Source organism: Fusarium keratoplasticum, chromosome 2 (genome assembly GCF_025433545.1).
Source record: "Fusarium keratoplasticum isolate Fu6.1 chromosome 2, whole genome shotgun sequence".
Taxonomy (NCBI): Eukaryota; Fungi; Ascomycota; class Sordariomycetes; order Hypocreales; family Nectriaceae; genus Fusarium; species Fusarium keratoplasticum.
Genome location: NC_070530.1, coordinates 2,339,090 through 2,354,410, shown reverse-complemented (window position 1 = coordinate 2,354,410; position 15,321 = coordinate 2,339,090). Strand labels below are relative to the sequence as shown.

Here is a 15,321-nt window from a genome sequence, read left to right as displayed (position 1 = left end):
AGCAAGGCAGGATCATCTGGGATGACTTCCGAGTACAGTCTATTTCGTCATTCTAACTGTCCGAGTTATCGAGATGGAGATACTCACCCAGCATTTACCCCTGACATCTCATCAGGGCCTTTGTGAGAGGTGAGATCTGAGGGACTGACACTCGAGTCTTTGTCGGCACCGAGTCCTCGGTAGACACAGCTGAGACCTCTCATTCTACATCGTTGACAAGTAGGTCTCGTTCTGGTACACCGACTCTTCGATGCCCGACACTCGTTGCACGACCCAATCCGACGCTTGTCAACTCCAGCCGCCTTAAAGATGTCGTCTGCCGACTTGAGCATCTCGGACCTGGACATGGAGCCGTGATCCGGCTCATAGCCAGGGCATGCAACTCCTAATCGGTTACACCTCCGGCAGCTGGGGAGTGACTTGTCGCATCGCACCTGGTGTTGTTTATGTCAGTTCTCAGTTGTGAGGAGGCGAGGGGAGCCGTCGACATCACCAACCTTTCGTGACCGGCAGACTAAGCACCCTGCAACTTTCTCCCGTGTTAGTCAAAGGCCCTGTATTGCCCATTCACTGAGGCTTACCAGGTCTGGTTTCTGGGGCGTCATTGGACGCACTGCGTTCCGAGGCCGACATTGGTTGATCCATTGATCCAAGGTTGGCGGAAAACGGACTCTTGCATCAATTTCTCTGGCCATTCCCAGTTACTCCTATCCGTCTGTCATGTTTCCAGCTGTAGTATCCGCAACTCTCAGCCGTGTGACCCCGCAAACACGCTCCCAAGCCGACAAGGGCCACCAGATGACAGCGTCGACCAGGAAGATAACCGAGCAATCACTCACGAGGCCATAAACATACCGCCTAGCCTCGACCCAACCGAGTGGAAAGTTACAACGGCAAGTTCTAGCCCAAGCCTCTTCCCCGCGATCCTCTTGCCTCTCCACACGCCATTGCACCATCGCGTGCGAAGTCCGCGGGCCGAAAGCCGAAGCTAGCGTGCGAGTTCCGGTGCGAAGACCGGCGGTATTAAATCCTTCACCCCGGCGACTCAACTTCGACATATTGGATCCAAATGGCGTTTTCTAGTCATGGTTCTTTCTAGCGATCTTGGTATTATTGCTGAAATGAGTAGTTACCAGGGATAGTAGGGCGAGTTGATGAACTAGACGGCTAGGATCAGCGGTACCTCTACTATCTTAGGCATGTATAAGAAGGGCCAGGATCCGAGAGAAATAGGCAAACCTAATCAACTCTGTCTTCAATACTGAATATTCGAAATGGCTTCAGTCCTTGGTTCGGTCCTTGCTGTGGCCCTGTGCTGCACCACAGCTGCCCAGGCCTTCTCAGAACCCATCAAGATCACATCCCCTGACAAGCTCCCAGTTGGTGCTTCATGGATTATCCCTCACGATTTTGCGTCCTTCTCCTTTCCAGCTCACTTTTTTGTCGACTATACAGGTAAAGTGCTACTTCAAGGTTCCTTTGAATCTTTCAAATGCTCACATGCTTCGTCTCCGCCTAGGAAACTCAACCCATCCCAACCTATTTTCTCGCGACATCTTTGACTTGCTCTACTCAAAGACGGGTTCTCATCCCTTTGTCCGTGTAGGCGGCACATCAACGCAAGACTTCCAGAACCATAAGCAAGAATTTGACTCATGATTATCAGGGACCGTGTCTGGTACAATGCAAGCCAAGAAATTGGCGCGTATAACTGGTGGAATACGACCGAATCTTTCACCACGCAGTATGGAATTCCAGACATGGTTTATATCGGTCCTGGCTTCTTTGATGGATTTCACAACTTCCCCGGCACTCGCTGGTCATGGCAACTCAACATGGGCAACACGTTTGGCAAGAAAGGCGGCCTTGAGAATGCTCTCGAGGTTGCCAAGATTGTCGTGGACAATGTCAAAGACAAGCTTGAAAGCTTCGAGATTGGCAACGAGCCAGACCTCATGGTTCGCTTTGGACACCGGAGCGAAGGTTATTCTCTCAAGGAATATGTGAATGAGTGGAATCAGTATGCTACAAAGGCTTCGAAACACGTTCTCAAGCACAATAAGTATGGCCTCGCAAAGAAGCGGTTCTTCCAGGGCCTACTTGTAGCCGGCACAAAGGAACCGGAATGGAGCATGTGAGTCTTTCACTGTCGTCGGCTTTCAAGACCAAACTGACTGTCTGACCCAAACAGAGAGGAGGCCCTTCAAGATGGTCTGGACCAAAACGGCTTTCTCAAGTCAGTCTCTTACCACCAGTATGCCGCTCGGAACGAGCCGTGGGTTCGGCTGCAGAACTCATACATGAACCACACGGCCAATGCTGCCAACGTCACGCAGTACAAGAGTGCAATCGAGCTTTGTCATGAGCATGACCCGAAGCTGCCGTTTGTTTTTGGCGAGACCAACAGCAACTCATACAATCTCAACATGTCTCAGATTGAGGGTGTGTTTGGGTCAGCCCTCTGGTTGATTGATCATCTCCTCATGGGCATGGCAACAGTGAGTTACTCTTAGGATCATACAGATTTCAGACTAACCTTTTGGAGAATATTACCAGGTACAACCTGATCCAGGGAACTACCTTTGGCTACAGCGGCTGGGTTCCTGTTCCTCGAGATGGGCGTGAGCCTCATGTCCGCGCTCCGTTGTACGGCCAGATCTTTGCTGCTGATGTCCTCGGCCACCACCCCAAGGTCCAGGTCTACCCGATTCCCCAGCTACCTTGGAACGTGTCTGCATACGGCATCTACGAGTCTCGCAACCTGGCTAAGTATGTGGTGATCAACTTTGATGAGTGGAACTCTACCACGCGTTACGAGCGTCCCGTCCAGCAGTTCAACCTGAAAGTCCCCTTGTGGGCTGACAAGGTGGAAGTACAGAGGCTCACTGGTAATGGGGCGAGCGCGGATGAAGGTATTCAATGGGCGGGCCAGAGTTGGAATTATACTGATGGCAGGTTGGTTGAGAAGGGTTCCAAACACTGGGAGCTGTATGCGGCCAATAAAGGTGTTGTGGAGCTGGATTTGAAGAGCTCTGAAGCTGTGCTCGTTACGCTGAAGCCGGCAGGGTGTAAGTGAAGTTCTTGAAGCAGATTTGGGTCAGGTTTTTGCTCAAGATATCGAAATCATCAACCAATTGAGACTCTTCAAGTGGCTGTCTGAACAAACGTTTACTGAAACGGTGGGTAATGAGAACTTGCAAGGGAGAGGTGGTACCATATCCGAATACGAATACGGACCATAGCTGTAGCCCACAACTTTCTTTCTGAAGACGTCACTACCCGTGGCTAGGTATCTGGCTTGCAACAAACAGGGCAACCACCAGCTACTGTCGTCATTCGTCATCGCGAAATATCTGAATGTTTACATCCATGGGGAGCCAATTCCCGAGTCCAATCGGATTTCCATCTCTTCCATTCCATCACATCACGCCTTCCGGCTTCGAGAGATCCGAACCTGACCATTCTGCCATGCCAGAATTGCCCAATAGCGACTTCCTTGTTTGTTTGTTTCTCCACATGCCGCATTCGTGTTTGTCCAACTCATCTTAATCTCGCTCGCACAATCTCTCTCTACCCACACACACCACACACACACAATATCCCGGCCGGACAACCCTGTCCCTACGCCTCCCGCTCCTGTCCCGAGCTTCACTCCGTGACTCGGTGACCAGATCGTCTCCGTTTCTGCCGCTGCCGCCCGGCATTATCGGCCGTGCTCTCCACTAGCGGCTCCGGTCCCAGCTCCGTCTCGGCATCTCTAGCAGGCTCACCTCTCAGCCATGTCTCTTGTCTTGGAGTGCGTTCACCTTCTGGGTTCCAATTGACTAGACCAACCCTGATACTGACACTGCTTACAGTCGGGTTAGGCGTCTAGACGCCTACCTGGACCGTCTCCCTCCCTTGAATGAGATTGAACCATCGGTGGACGAGTCGGTTGTTTCTTTCGGCCATGCTCCACCTAATCCTCGTCTAGACGATCTGTCCAGCATCATCCAGGCTCTCGGCACTTCTTCTTCTCGACCACTCTTGTCTGCCCAACGCATCAAACGTCTTCTTGCTTCATCCGGCGTCCTTGAGGAGCGTCCTCCGCTAGGGGAGGGTGGACTCCGCCAACTCGCGTCTGCTGAGCCCGAGATCGAATGGCTACTAGTGTGCAAAGCTACCATCCAGCTATACGGTATCGTTCTCGACACCCTGCTGGGTCAGATCATTCCTCTCAGTGATGACATTTGGTACTGGGATGACGTCCTTGGCTCACATTCATACACAAGCCTCTACGCCATCCAGACTTCTCCTTGGCGTCTTTGGGCCTATTCACAGGAGATTTACGCCGCGACATCGCCGCGTCTCGCTCACCAATGGAAGAACTTCTTCAGCATCGTCCAAGCTACCATTCAGGATCGATCGCTGAGCAATATACGGCGAAGGGTTTTGTCGCCTCTGACCCTCTACCGCGCAGAGGCCCGCCAGAACCGGAGAAATCTTCAGCGTTTGCGAGAGCTCACGGCGACCGGTCTCGGTGTTTTGATGAATTCGGGCTTCCAATTCGGCCACGATGACGGCAAGACGGAGATTCAGGTGGACCATGTTACCGAGGTCGTCGGACAAAGTGTCGCCCTCATGGAGATGGTCCTGTTGGAGGCAGGCTCTCTCCGCCTGGACGTCATGGGTTTTGAAAAGGAAGTCTTTGGAGGTGTTAGAAACCACCACGTGCTGTCGGCTACCATCATGAGGGAAAGCAGTACTGATCGGCCAGGCGTTGTTGCTCGACATTTGGTCCACCTCATTGATAAGGTCCTTCCGGAGTATGTCGGTGCCACACGTGCCATCACCAAAGACAACGGCCGCCCTAACCGTCTGGTACGCTACTGGCTTCCTGCATCCATTGGTCTCGTTTCCTCCACCACGGTTTTGCGCATCTTGGTGAATCGCAAGGCTGATATCCTCGAGTGGTTTTTGGACTTTGGCGCTACAGTACGGGATTTTTGGTTCAACTGGGTTGTTGAGCCAGTCGAGAAGATTGTATCGACGATTCGACATGACAAGACGAGTGAGATCGCCATCATGAGCAGAGACAGCCTCAAGGCCGACCGTGAGAGTCTCGAGCGCATGGTGGTTGACTTTGCTCTCGATAAGCCTCACTTCGCCACTGAATCAGGAGCACCGCTGACCGATCAACAAGTCGCCGACATCCGAAGCAAGGTTGCTGAGGGTGATGTTACCCCCGTGTTGCGAGCCTTTGAGAAGGACTTGCAAAGCCCTTTCATGGGCACCCTTCGTGGAGATCTTGTCCGGTCCCTCTTGATCCAAGTCCAAAAGACAAAGGTTGACCTTGAAGTTGCCATGACTGGCATCGACTCTCTCCTCAAGAGCCAGGAATTGGTCTTTGGCTTTGTTGGTCTTACTCCCGGTGTTCTCGTCTCGTACAGCATTTTCCAGTACGTTCGCGGTGTCTTCGGTGGCCGGTCCGGCTTGCGCCAGTCCCGCAAGACTGGCAAGGCCATCCGCATCCTCCGTAACATCGACCGCATCCTCTCTCAGGCCCATCCTTCAGGAAACAGTCTCCAGCACAAGGACCACGGTCTCCTGCTGTGCGAAGTGCACGTTCTGCGGAACCTCGTCGACAAGCTTATGCCTCGGGAGGTTGGCAAGGAGTTTCTTGAGGATCTGGACTACCTGTCGAATGAGAAAGACATTCGGGTGCAAGAGAAGGCCTTGGAGCGCATTCGCTGGGCTTATGCCAGATGGCTGAAGTGATGATCTTGGGCTGTGACAATACCCTTGTATAACTAGTGAATATAGCATCGATCAGTGTCTTGATGGCCATTAATTGATGTCGGGCTGCTGGAGGTAGTGGAAACCATGTTGACATACATGGCGGTTACTGCTGTTGGCCGGAGGAGCAAACAAGTCGTCAGAACAAACGAATTGTCATAGCAAACAAACCATTCAGGCAGATCGTATTGTATGACCACAGTGATTCTCTCGCGCTCGAATCTGTGACTTTGCTTTCATGACCCGAGCATTCACTACATGGACGCCAATCCCGAGCACTATGTTCCACGCTCCAGAATCCAGATATCTGTACAACCGTTGACGCCTCCAAACCCAACCACACCTTTACGCCAGCAGCCACATGGCCTGCTCTATCCCAGAAGCTTGAGTACGTCGGCCACCCGAGTTTCCTTGGCCTTCTTCCCCCGGGCGTCTTTCTCGCGGAAGGCCTTTGTCACCAGTTCCCGCTTCTCCTTCTGGATATTTAGCACGCGCTCTTCGACCGAGCCCTCCATGACGAGTCGGAAGACGGTCGTCTCGCGGGTCTGGCCTAGGCGATGAACACGATCGATGGCCTGGTCTTCGATGGCAGGTGCCCACCCTATTGGCTTGTGAGCTGGGATCTACAACTATGAGGAAATGGGGGTTAGACTTACAACTGTCTGAGAGAATGACGGTGTCGGCTGCGACGAGGTTGAGTCCAACACTGCACACAGCAAGACTGGCGAGCATGACACGTGTGTCGGGGTCGTTGTCGAGGGCCTCAATAGCGCTATCACGCTTGTCTGTCTTCATGCTGCCGTCAATACGGGTGAAGCCGATTCCCTCAGCCTTGAGCTGCACCTCAATAATGTTGAGGAACGAGGTCCACTGCGAGAAAACGACCACCTTGGATCCCGGCTTACGGACGGTGGCCTTGAGAATCTGCAGCATGGCCTCCGTCTTGGAGCTCTGCGTCTCGGCGTCGAAGCTGCTAGCGTCGTCGCCTGCGTCCTCGGGGGCGGGTTCGAGTAGAGAGTCTTCGGTGAGCTGGTTGCGGCACATGGGGCACTTGTGCTGGAGCTGGATGGCGCGGACGATACAGGCCCGGCAGAAGACGTGTTTGCATGCTGTGATGAGGGGGTCGGATGGGGTGTCGTAGCATATGGCGCAGTCCTCTTGGCTCTCGATGAACAGACGGAGAGCGTCCTGGAGGAGGGCTCGGTTCTTGTCGTTGAGGGGGACGACTTCGTGCTCGTCAAGGAGGTTGAGGATGTCGGCGACACGTTCCTTGCAAAGGGTCCAGTGGTTACAGCTGAAGAGGTTAGAAGGGGTCACATGGAGTCAGACGTAGGGGACTTACACCTGGCGGAGGCGGAGGAGTCGCTCGAGGACGTTTTGAAAGCGGCCCTGTTGTCCTGAGGAAGATCCAGCTTGCCATGCCTCAAGAACACCCCTCGCTTCATCCCTATCAAACTGTCAGCGATTGATTCAAGCATGAGGACTCACCCAACTCACAGCAGAGCATCATATTTGCGCTTCTCGTCCTTGCGGAAGGCGATCCGGTGAATGTACTCCTTCTTCTCAGGCAGCTTGAGGTCGACAAACTTCATGTCCTTCTTACGGCGGAGACAGAGGTCATGCATGAGGGCCTGGAGAAGAGCCTCGCCACTGCCGCTGCCGGAGCCCAGCTCGCGAGTGATCTTGGCGTTGAAGATTTCGGATTGTTCGATGCCACCGGTGATGTGGAGGAACTTGAGGATCGAGTGCAGGTCCTTGACCGAGTTGACGCTATGTCGGGTTAGTAGTTATCCGAGGAATTGTCTGGGGAGCTCACATTGGGGTACCGGTTAGAACCCATCGCGACTCGGCGTTGATCTCGCATGCAGCCTGGGCTACCTTGGTTCTCGCGTTGCGAATGGTGTGGCCCTCGTCGAGGACTACACGGCGCCATTTGAAGCTCTCTGACGTGAGAGCTCTGTACACGCCCTGGTCGCGTTCCCGAGCAAGTCTACCGTAGCTGGTGATGACGACGTCGTACTTGGCTAGGTCCTCTACCGACTTCTTTTCGCCGCCGTGGTAGACGAGAACTTGAGGCTGATGCTCCTCCTTGACGTGCCGCTTGATCTGCTGGGCCCAGTTGCTCATGACGCTCACCGGGGCGACAATGAGAGTAGGACCCCCGCCACCTGTGAGGATCAGGCTGATGATCTGGATGGTCTTGCCGAGACCCATATCGTCGGCAAGGATGCCACCTGAGAGCAGCTTAGGGGTTGTTGAGGTGACAAAGTCGGATGCGATGTTCCAGCAGCGGCCTCTAGCGTCACGCCGCCAGAGTTGAATGACATCCTCTGAACCCTTCTCTGGGAACTGGGGCTTCTCCTTGGAGGCCATCCAGGCCAGACCCTACAAATTGGTCAGTGGCAATCACACACTACGTATGACTAGACGAACCTGGAGCTGGTACGGCAATAGTTGAGACTTCAACTGGGCAGGCTGCTCGGCCTTGGGCAGCTTCTCAAGCTGGTCCTCGCCAATTGCCAGCTTCTTGATGGCGTCTGCACCATTACGCAGTTCAATCGCTTCACTGTTTTGCAAAAGCGTCGCCATGGACACTTCAGGCTTCTCAGGCTTCTGAGCAATGGCGGGCTCTGAACCAAGTCCATGGCTTGAAGTTCCGCTCACCAAGCCCAGTGCCCTTCTACGAGCCTCGGCTTCCTTCTTGGTCTTCTTCAGCTCCGTAGGCCTGACAAGCTTGTCCTTCTTGAGCTTCTCCTCTAGCACGGAGCGCTCAGCAGGGTTGCTAGGGCCATAGAAGAACAGCTTGATGGGGCAATCGTAGAAGCCCTTCTCGCCCGCGAGCTGGGCCTCGAGCATGATGTCGCCAGAGTCCTGGAGCACATTAGACAGGGCACACACAAACTGACGGATCGCACAGCACTTTGCTCGTCTTACCACATATGGGGTGATTTTCTCGACAACCTTGCGCGGGAGATGGCCGATCTGATCACCAAAGACGTTGTTGACCCGGATGGCGTTTCGGTCGTACTGCAGAAAGGTCAGAGAGCCTGCCCTGAGATACACAGACACACAGACACACGGGTCCATGCTGCGATACCATGTCACGGCGCGGGGGCCGAGACAGAGAATGGGACCACCTGAGGTGGTACAGAGGTGTCACAAACCTGATTATGGGGTTCTCGCCTGCACAGAACGGTTTCTATCTGATGTGAGCCTCCTCTCGTCCGTGAGAGCCAAGACCCAGGGACTTACCACCCGGTGAAGCATATCCATTATAGTACCTCACACCAACAATCTTGCCCACTGCGACCCGTCAGGAATGTGCACACGCGCACGGATCTAGAGGGGGTTCAAACGCACCAAAGGTTCCATAGAGCTCAAACGGAGGATCCTCGCTCTCCTGAGTTAGGTCGAGATAGTCAGGCTCGGCGAATGAAGCCAGAGAGGCAGGCACGACGCCCTGAGACTGGCTGCCCGGGTAAAAGCCCGGCGTGGGGACCGAGTTGGAAGTGCCGGGCGCCGCCCGCGCGGGCCGCTTGGAACGCGTCTCAGTATCGTCATCGCCCGTAAGGTCGATGAGCTCGTGCGCGCGTTTCACAGATCTGGGCATTGTAGCTGCGCCATAAAAAAAAAGAGTGTGTGAAGAGCGGGAGTTGGAGGAGACACGTATTCTAGCTCTTGTTTATTTTATCTCTTCTTGAAAATGTTGGCGCAATTGCGCGTTCCTCTCTGCTACTCCTCATCACAGTCGACGCGGTGGTGTAATTGCTTCTTCGGGCCGGGGCCGGATCAACCAGATGATCCGGCTACACCATCGTTGACGATATCTCCTTGATGAAGCGATAGGTGTTTGCAGTGAGCATTGATGTTATGCCTTCAGACTCTTATCAGTGTCTGCGATATGCGACGTCGATGCGACATGCACGGCGATTCACCATACGATTGATACAAAGGTTCCTGTGGCTGGGGCTCCCCGCAAACCCGATATAGGTACCTGGCACCATATCTAGCTTCCTAGATACCTCAAGGTATAATGTCTTGGTGATATTATTTCTCTAAACGCGAAAGCCGTGATTGGGAGGATAGAGCCAGGGCTATCAGCAACTATGGTTGCTGTAGAACCAGATAGTTACAGGAGGGTGGTATTGGATATAAGCCGGGTATTCAGGTAAGTCCCCAGGTAGACATTCCCCCGCAAATGTGCAGCGATTCCACATCAGAAGCGACATGGACCTTTCTTCTCAGCATCTCTTATCAATAACAGATCTCATTATTACATGACAAACCTACCGGAAACACTTCCGATGCAGTTCATGATCTGATTGCTTGGTAACCATCTGCATCACGAGATTCAGCTCCCGAAACACTTTCCCGTTCGGACCGACAGCCTCAAACCCCTCAGCGCAAAACGACACACGTATCCGTGCAGGATGCGGGTTCGCAGAAGCTGTTATTGCATGTCTTAATGTTTTTTTTTTTTTTTGTTCGCTTCCCCCGAGAAATTATCGATGCAGTTCGCGCATTGACGGGCGCAAGATGAATCCTCCCCGAAAGTCCGCTACAGCAACCTACAACGTAGACGTGGTCGCTGCAGTGCAACCTTCTCGAACAATTAGCGCTCGATGGCGGGTGAATTGACACATCACCTCGCTTCGGGGCTGAAAATCTGCCGGGGAATTTTTTTGGGGGGAATCGTCGATTCTCCTCAATCGGATCTCAATCGGATCTTTTTTTTCTGCTTTCAATCGCGACTATTGGACGGGCCGTTGCAACCTTCACCGGGAAAATGGCGTGTCGGGTCGCTTGCCTTACTCGCATTGGATAAGTGCGGTTGTGTTGGCCAGGGACGCGGGCCACTAAGCGTGAGACAGCGGCTCGGCATGACATGGGGGCCTGTCAGGTTGTCAGCTTTAATTCTACCTCCAAGAAGAGTCGAATGATTGAGATGGAAGAATTGAGTCGGTGCTGAGGGTTAATATGTTTGGCATTCTTTGTTATTAATGACCAGGTAGTTGAAGCTGCTAGTTGATGTTATTCAGATTGTGTTAAAAGCCAGAAAAGTCAGTGTCAGCCAAGTCAGGTAGTCAGTCAGTCAAGCCAAGTAGTCAAGTCAATGCCAGGCAAAGAGAGAGAGAAGTAGGTAGCAAAGAGGTTGTATTGTCTAAGCTACAAGAATTTTCATATATGCCGGTCCAGAAGTAAAGGAAAGTTTTCCATTTTTGGACACCCTGATCCACCTCGAAAGGTTTCCAATTGCCTGCCCTTCAATAGCGGTGGGCGTTGCCAGAGTGCTCACCATTCTCGTTATCATCACATGTCCCCATGCTGATTGACTTGCGACCATCCACCAGGTATGGACTCAAGCGAGCACGAGTTCGCCGTCTAGTAGAGGCCGACGACGATGTCACCCTTGACGCGGGCAGTCAGGTGGACCTCAGCCTCAAGGTCGAGCTTGATGCCGACGAGGAGGGCAGCGGACTTCTGGGCACCGGCATCGTCGGTAGCACCCTTGAGGAGCTGGCCTGCAGGAGTTCGTCAGTAAAGTGGTTCTCGAGAGAGCTCAGAAGAGCCAATCACTTACCAGCGGGCTGAGAGAGGCCGGTGGAGGTGGGCAGAGGAACAACGAACTGCTGCTTCTGGCCGCGGCGGCCGCCACGAGCCTGACCGTCGGAGTCAGAGTCGGAAGCGTAGGCGGGCTTAGCGAGGCTGTGATATCCAAGTGTTAGCCATTGCGATGATCAAGTTGGTAGCCCAAGCTGTCAATGATATTCTTACGTGGGCGCAGCGGGAGCAGGAGCAGGAGCAGCAGGAGCAGGAGCAGGAGAAGGAGGCTGGGCAATGGGGGAGTCAGAGGCAGGAGGGGGAGTGCTAATCAGTGTTAGACTCCATTGCTGTTGAGACTCTGGAGAGTAGAGGCTGAAGCAGCTCCAAAGCGGTGGCTAGAAGCCATTGCTTGCCAGTGCCATTGCGAGAGAAGGAAGGAGATTGTAGGAAACTCGGGGTTGCTTACGAAGTAGGGGCAGACATTGTGCTGGTTGGGGTTGTTGGACAAAGGTTGTCGAAGTAGTTGAAAGTGGTGGTGGTGGTTGGAGCTGGGGATCAAGTAGATGATTGTTGAGAAGATGTGATGGTGAGTGGTGAGGAAAGAAGTTGGATCTTGGGCGATGGAAAGGCCGTCTTATATAGACATTTTGGCCCAGCCTTCAAGGGTGACTTTTGCTTTGTCCGTGTCGTCTTTGCGATGTCTCGTCTGTCCGTATGCCTGCCAGGCTGCGTCGAAGGGCCACACTCGCAAGGCCGCATCCAGTTCCACATTGCCGCGAAACATCCCGATGGACGCCTTGGTGAACTCGACGACATGCCGAAAAAGACGCTCCAGCACGCCCTCCACACACCGGACGGGGGCACATCCATGCTGCTGCGGATACCTTGACCAGCAGAACCCAGCATCACCAACCTCACGACTTTGATGAGTTGTCCATGCTGTCTCACGCTGAGGCACGCTAGGAATAGCTGCGCGGCTCTTGTCAAATTTCCTGGGGCATGCCGCGCGTGCATCGACACTCGTCAATCGATGGTCTCGGTTGCATCTTGGGACCTTGCACACCCTGGAGCCCCCCATGACCTACATGCGTCCATGCCCCTGGGGAGCTCCATCTCGAAGCCGCAGCCGCACGAGAGAGGGTCCTTGCCGAAGCCTCAATTGCAACTTTGACCTCGATCCAGATCCCCTGCGAGCGCGGAGAGGCGCTCAACCGACATGGCCTCGGCCGATAACATCTCTTTGCCGCCCTTTCCAGGCTCAAGATCCAGGGCAGCAAGGGGCGGCGGCTGTAGAAGCAGGCATGGGTAAGGGCATGGGGGCGTGGCAGCCCGAGCAGGCAGAGCAAAGCAAAGCAAGCACGCAACCAGATACCACACAAAGCAAGCACAGCATCATAGAGACTCACTCTTGCGTAGTCGCAGGGTCACGGTCACGACCACGGCTGGTTACAGATGGGCCTATGGGGACACTAGGGAGGGGGAGGTACTCGAGTGACACGTATCCGCGATATCATCCGATGTTGGCATACGCCGTGGCGACACTGAGCGACAAGGGCAGCACGGGAGCTACACTGCGAGGCGGCTGAGACGCCTAGCAAGGAACGTAGGTCGCGGCACTCCGAGGATAGAGCCTAGGCAGTTTGTTAGCCAGGCACTCTCACAGCGGTATAAGCGGCCCCTCCCGATAGTCAACTCCTCCGGACCTCCGATGAACCCGGTGGCGGCCGATTGTCTCGCTCATGGACGGCCCGCAGTCGATAGTCGAGCGGCTTTTCCGATTGCCCGCCGTTGAGTCCCGCGCCTAGCCCTCTCAAGATGTTGGTGTACGCCTTGGGGGCTGAACAAATCTGCACGGCATTTCTCGAAGGGTGGGAGAGCTCTAGCTCGACGACAGGGGTCGACCTCCCTGGAGCTGGGCAAGGATATCGTCGATTGAGCCAAGGTTGTCAAGAGATGGGCTTGCGGCAAGGCAGGGATCCCCGTCGTCGATGTTTCGCATCATGCGCATTGTTGGCCAGAAATCAGCGCCGCCTCCACACTCCGGCAGCGGGCAGGTTCCACTCGGGGAAGGGACATGGGGTTGGGCGTGTCAGGCTCTTTTTCCACAAATTCCATCAACTTTCTTTTCTCGACGACCAAAAGCACGGCCAGTGGAACGCTTGACGCTTGTGTACATTGTCCACGCTCGGTTCGGATCTAAGGATGGCATGATTCCATCGGGAAACACCGGCCGCCTCCCGGACACCATGTCCGTCTCTTGCCTCCCCAATGATGGACCCGATCCAGCCAGGGCAGCTCCTTCCCGTCCACGTACATGCCTCCATAGCAGAAATCTCTTGTTCCCGATGGAAGGCAGGCGTCTGGGGGTGTCTTCAGCTCCTCCATTGGCTGCTTCTCCTTCCATAAATAGGGTACCACTTTTGTATAATCTCTTTCAGAGATTACCCCGGAAGAAGTTTTCCTTCCTTCTTCTCCTCCTGCATCGTGTCTTGCATACTCTCTCGAGACAACTTCCTTGTTTTGTTTTTCCCGGTTTGTTTTGCCGCCGTGAATATCGCCTCACGTACGTACGTCAAACGTGACCCCGGGCGACATCAATGTCGTCTCCATCGCCCTCGTCCTCCTCATCTTGCAACTCCACTCCCCAACCACCGAGCACGCCAGACAGCTCAAGCCAGAGTCAGAACACACCCGAGAACTCGACCCAGAGCACTCTCCAGCAACTCTTTGGCGGTCTTTGCAAGCAGAAACTCCTCGAGGAAGTCGACAAGCTCAAGGAAGCAGTCCAGAAGGACGACCCGCAAGCCGTCGTCATGTCCGTCCCCATGCTCCTTGCCCTCACCGTGTGTCCGGCCATGCTGGGCACACAAGAGGCCATCCGACAAAGTCAGGCAAAGTCCAAGCGTGAAGAGCATCGTGGTCGACGATGCAACTTGGTCGTCTCTTGTGTCAAGCCTTCCATCAGAAGTCGTGACATCAACAACAAGTTGGTTGTCCTCAAGGACTCAAAGGTAGATTGATCTTCAATACACTCTCGACAACGACATGACTGACATGATGTCTCGTAGCTTTACATCGCTAATGAACACCCGCTGTATAATCACGACCCCAAGAACAATGTCAGCAAAGGCTATGCCTTCTCAGGCTACTTCCTTCCCTTCCCTGATACCGAGTACGAAGGCCTTGTCACCACCATCAGCGATGATCCTCCTTTCCTGAACTGGATCTACGTCGACAAGAACACTTACCAGGTCAAGTATGGCGTCCGTGCCGATACTGAAGGCCATATTACTGGCCCCTTTGACTGCACCAAGCAGGACCGTCGCATGACATGTGAAGGCTGGGAGGGCTTCTGCGCCGTCGAAGAGCTCCCCGGTATCTGGGCCCTCTACTATGACCGCGACGACGATGGCCTCAAGTCCAAGGTGCCCATGGGCACCCGTGTCCTTGAAGTTGAGCTTACCCGTCGTGAGAAGAAGGAGCCCAAGCCAGTGCCCGACCCCACTGCGCCCAAGACCCTCGATGAAAAGATGAAGCAGCACAAGGAGGAGACTGCCCGCGAGGAGGCTGAGAAGGCCAGCTTCCTCGAGACCGGACGTCACCCCGGTGCTGAGCCACCGTCACCTGTCCTCAAGCCGGAGCAGAAGACTGCATCTCCCGAGCCTGAGTCGGAGCAGGCCAAGCGCGACCGCATCAGCGAGGCCCTTCGCCGTCTCAACCTCGACACTAAACACAGCAAGACGGAGAAGACGACCGAGACACATGATGGCAACAGCATCGTCACAAGCATCACCCAGGACTTTTCGATCTTCTCGGCTGCCAAGAAGCTGGCGGAGCACGCCAACAGTAGCGGCTCGGTAACGGCGGCCAGCTCAGTGTGGGACAACAAGGAGAAGGGCAACCACGACTCTGGCAGCGTGTCCAATGGATCGGACGAGGGCTCATCGTACAAGAGACCTACGGTGGAGGATGATGCATGAGGGGGCTAGTCGGCCCGGCACG

General features: G+C 54.3%; 4 protein-coding genes across 4 annotated transcripts; 2 read left to right on the top strand and 2 right to left on the bottom strand.

Annotated features, from left to right (window-relative positions):
• Positions 1-3,779: 3,779 nt before the first annotated feature.
• NCS57_00265100 (uncharacterized protein) lies at positions 3,780-5,757 on the top strand (the record flags this gene model as incomplete). The annotated part of the gene is made up of 2 exons (XM_053052676.1): positions 3,780-3,796; positions 3,858-5,757. The coding sequence occupies 2 exons, from the start codon at positions 3,780-3,782 to the stop codon at positions 5,755-5,757; spliced, it is 1,917 nt and encodes a 638-aa protein (XP_052917922.1).
• A 389-nt stretch (positions 5,758-6,146) lies between these two features.
• NCS57_00265000 (uncharacterized protein) lies at positions 6,147-9,385 on the bottom strand (the record flags this gene model as incomplete). The annotated part of the gene is made up of 10 exons (XM_053052675.1): positions 6,147-6,376; positions 6,432-7,069; positions 7,118-7,222; positions 7,273-7,545; positions 7,592-8,160; positions 8,209-8,646; positions 8,710-8,802; positions 8,940-8,974; positions 9,028-9,078; positions 9,136-9,385. 10 exons carry the CDS (start codon positions 9,383-9,385, stop codon positions 6,147-6,149), a joined length of 2,682 nt encoding a protein of 893 aa, XP_052917921.1.
• A 1,772-nt stretch (positions 9,386-11,157) lies between these two features.
• NCS57_00264900 (uncharacterized protein) lies at positions 11,158-11,802 on the bottom strand (the record flags this gene model as incomplete). Its single annotated transcript, XM_053052674.1, has 4 exons — positions 11,158-11,297; positions 11,357-11,481; positions 11,551-11,643; positions 11,786-11,802. 4 exons carry the CDS (start codon positions 11,800-11,802, stop codon positions 11,158-11,160), a joined length of 375 nt encoding a protein of 124 aa, XP_052917920.1.
• A 2,114-nt stretch (positions 11,803-13,916) lies between these two features.
• Positions 13,917-15,299, top strand: NCS57_00264800 (uncharacterized protein; the record flags this gene model as incomplete). Its single annotated transcript, XM_053052673.1, has 2 exons — positions 13,917-14,330; positions 14,388-15,299. The coding sequence occupies 2 exons, from the start codon at positions 13,917-13,919 to the stop codon at positions 15,297-15,299; spliced, it is 1,326 nt and encodes a 441-aa protein (XP_052917919.1).
• Positions 15,300-15,321: the final 22 nt, after the last annotated feature.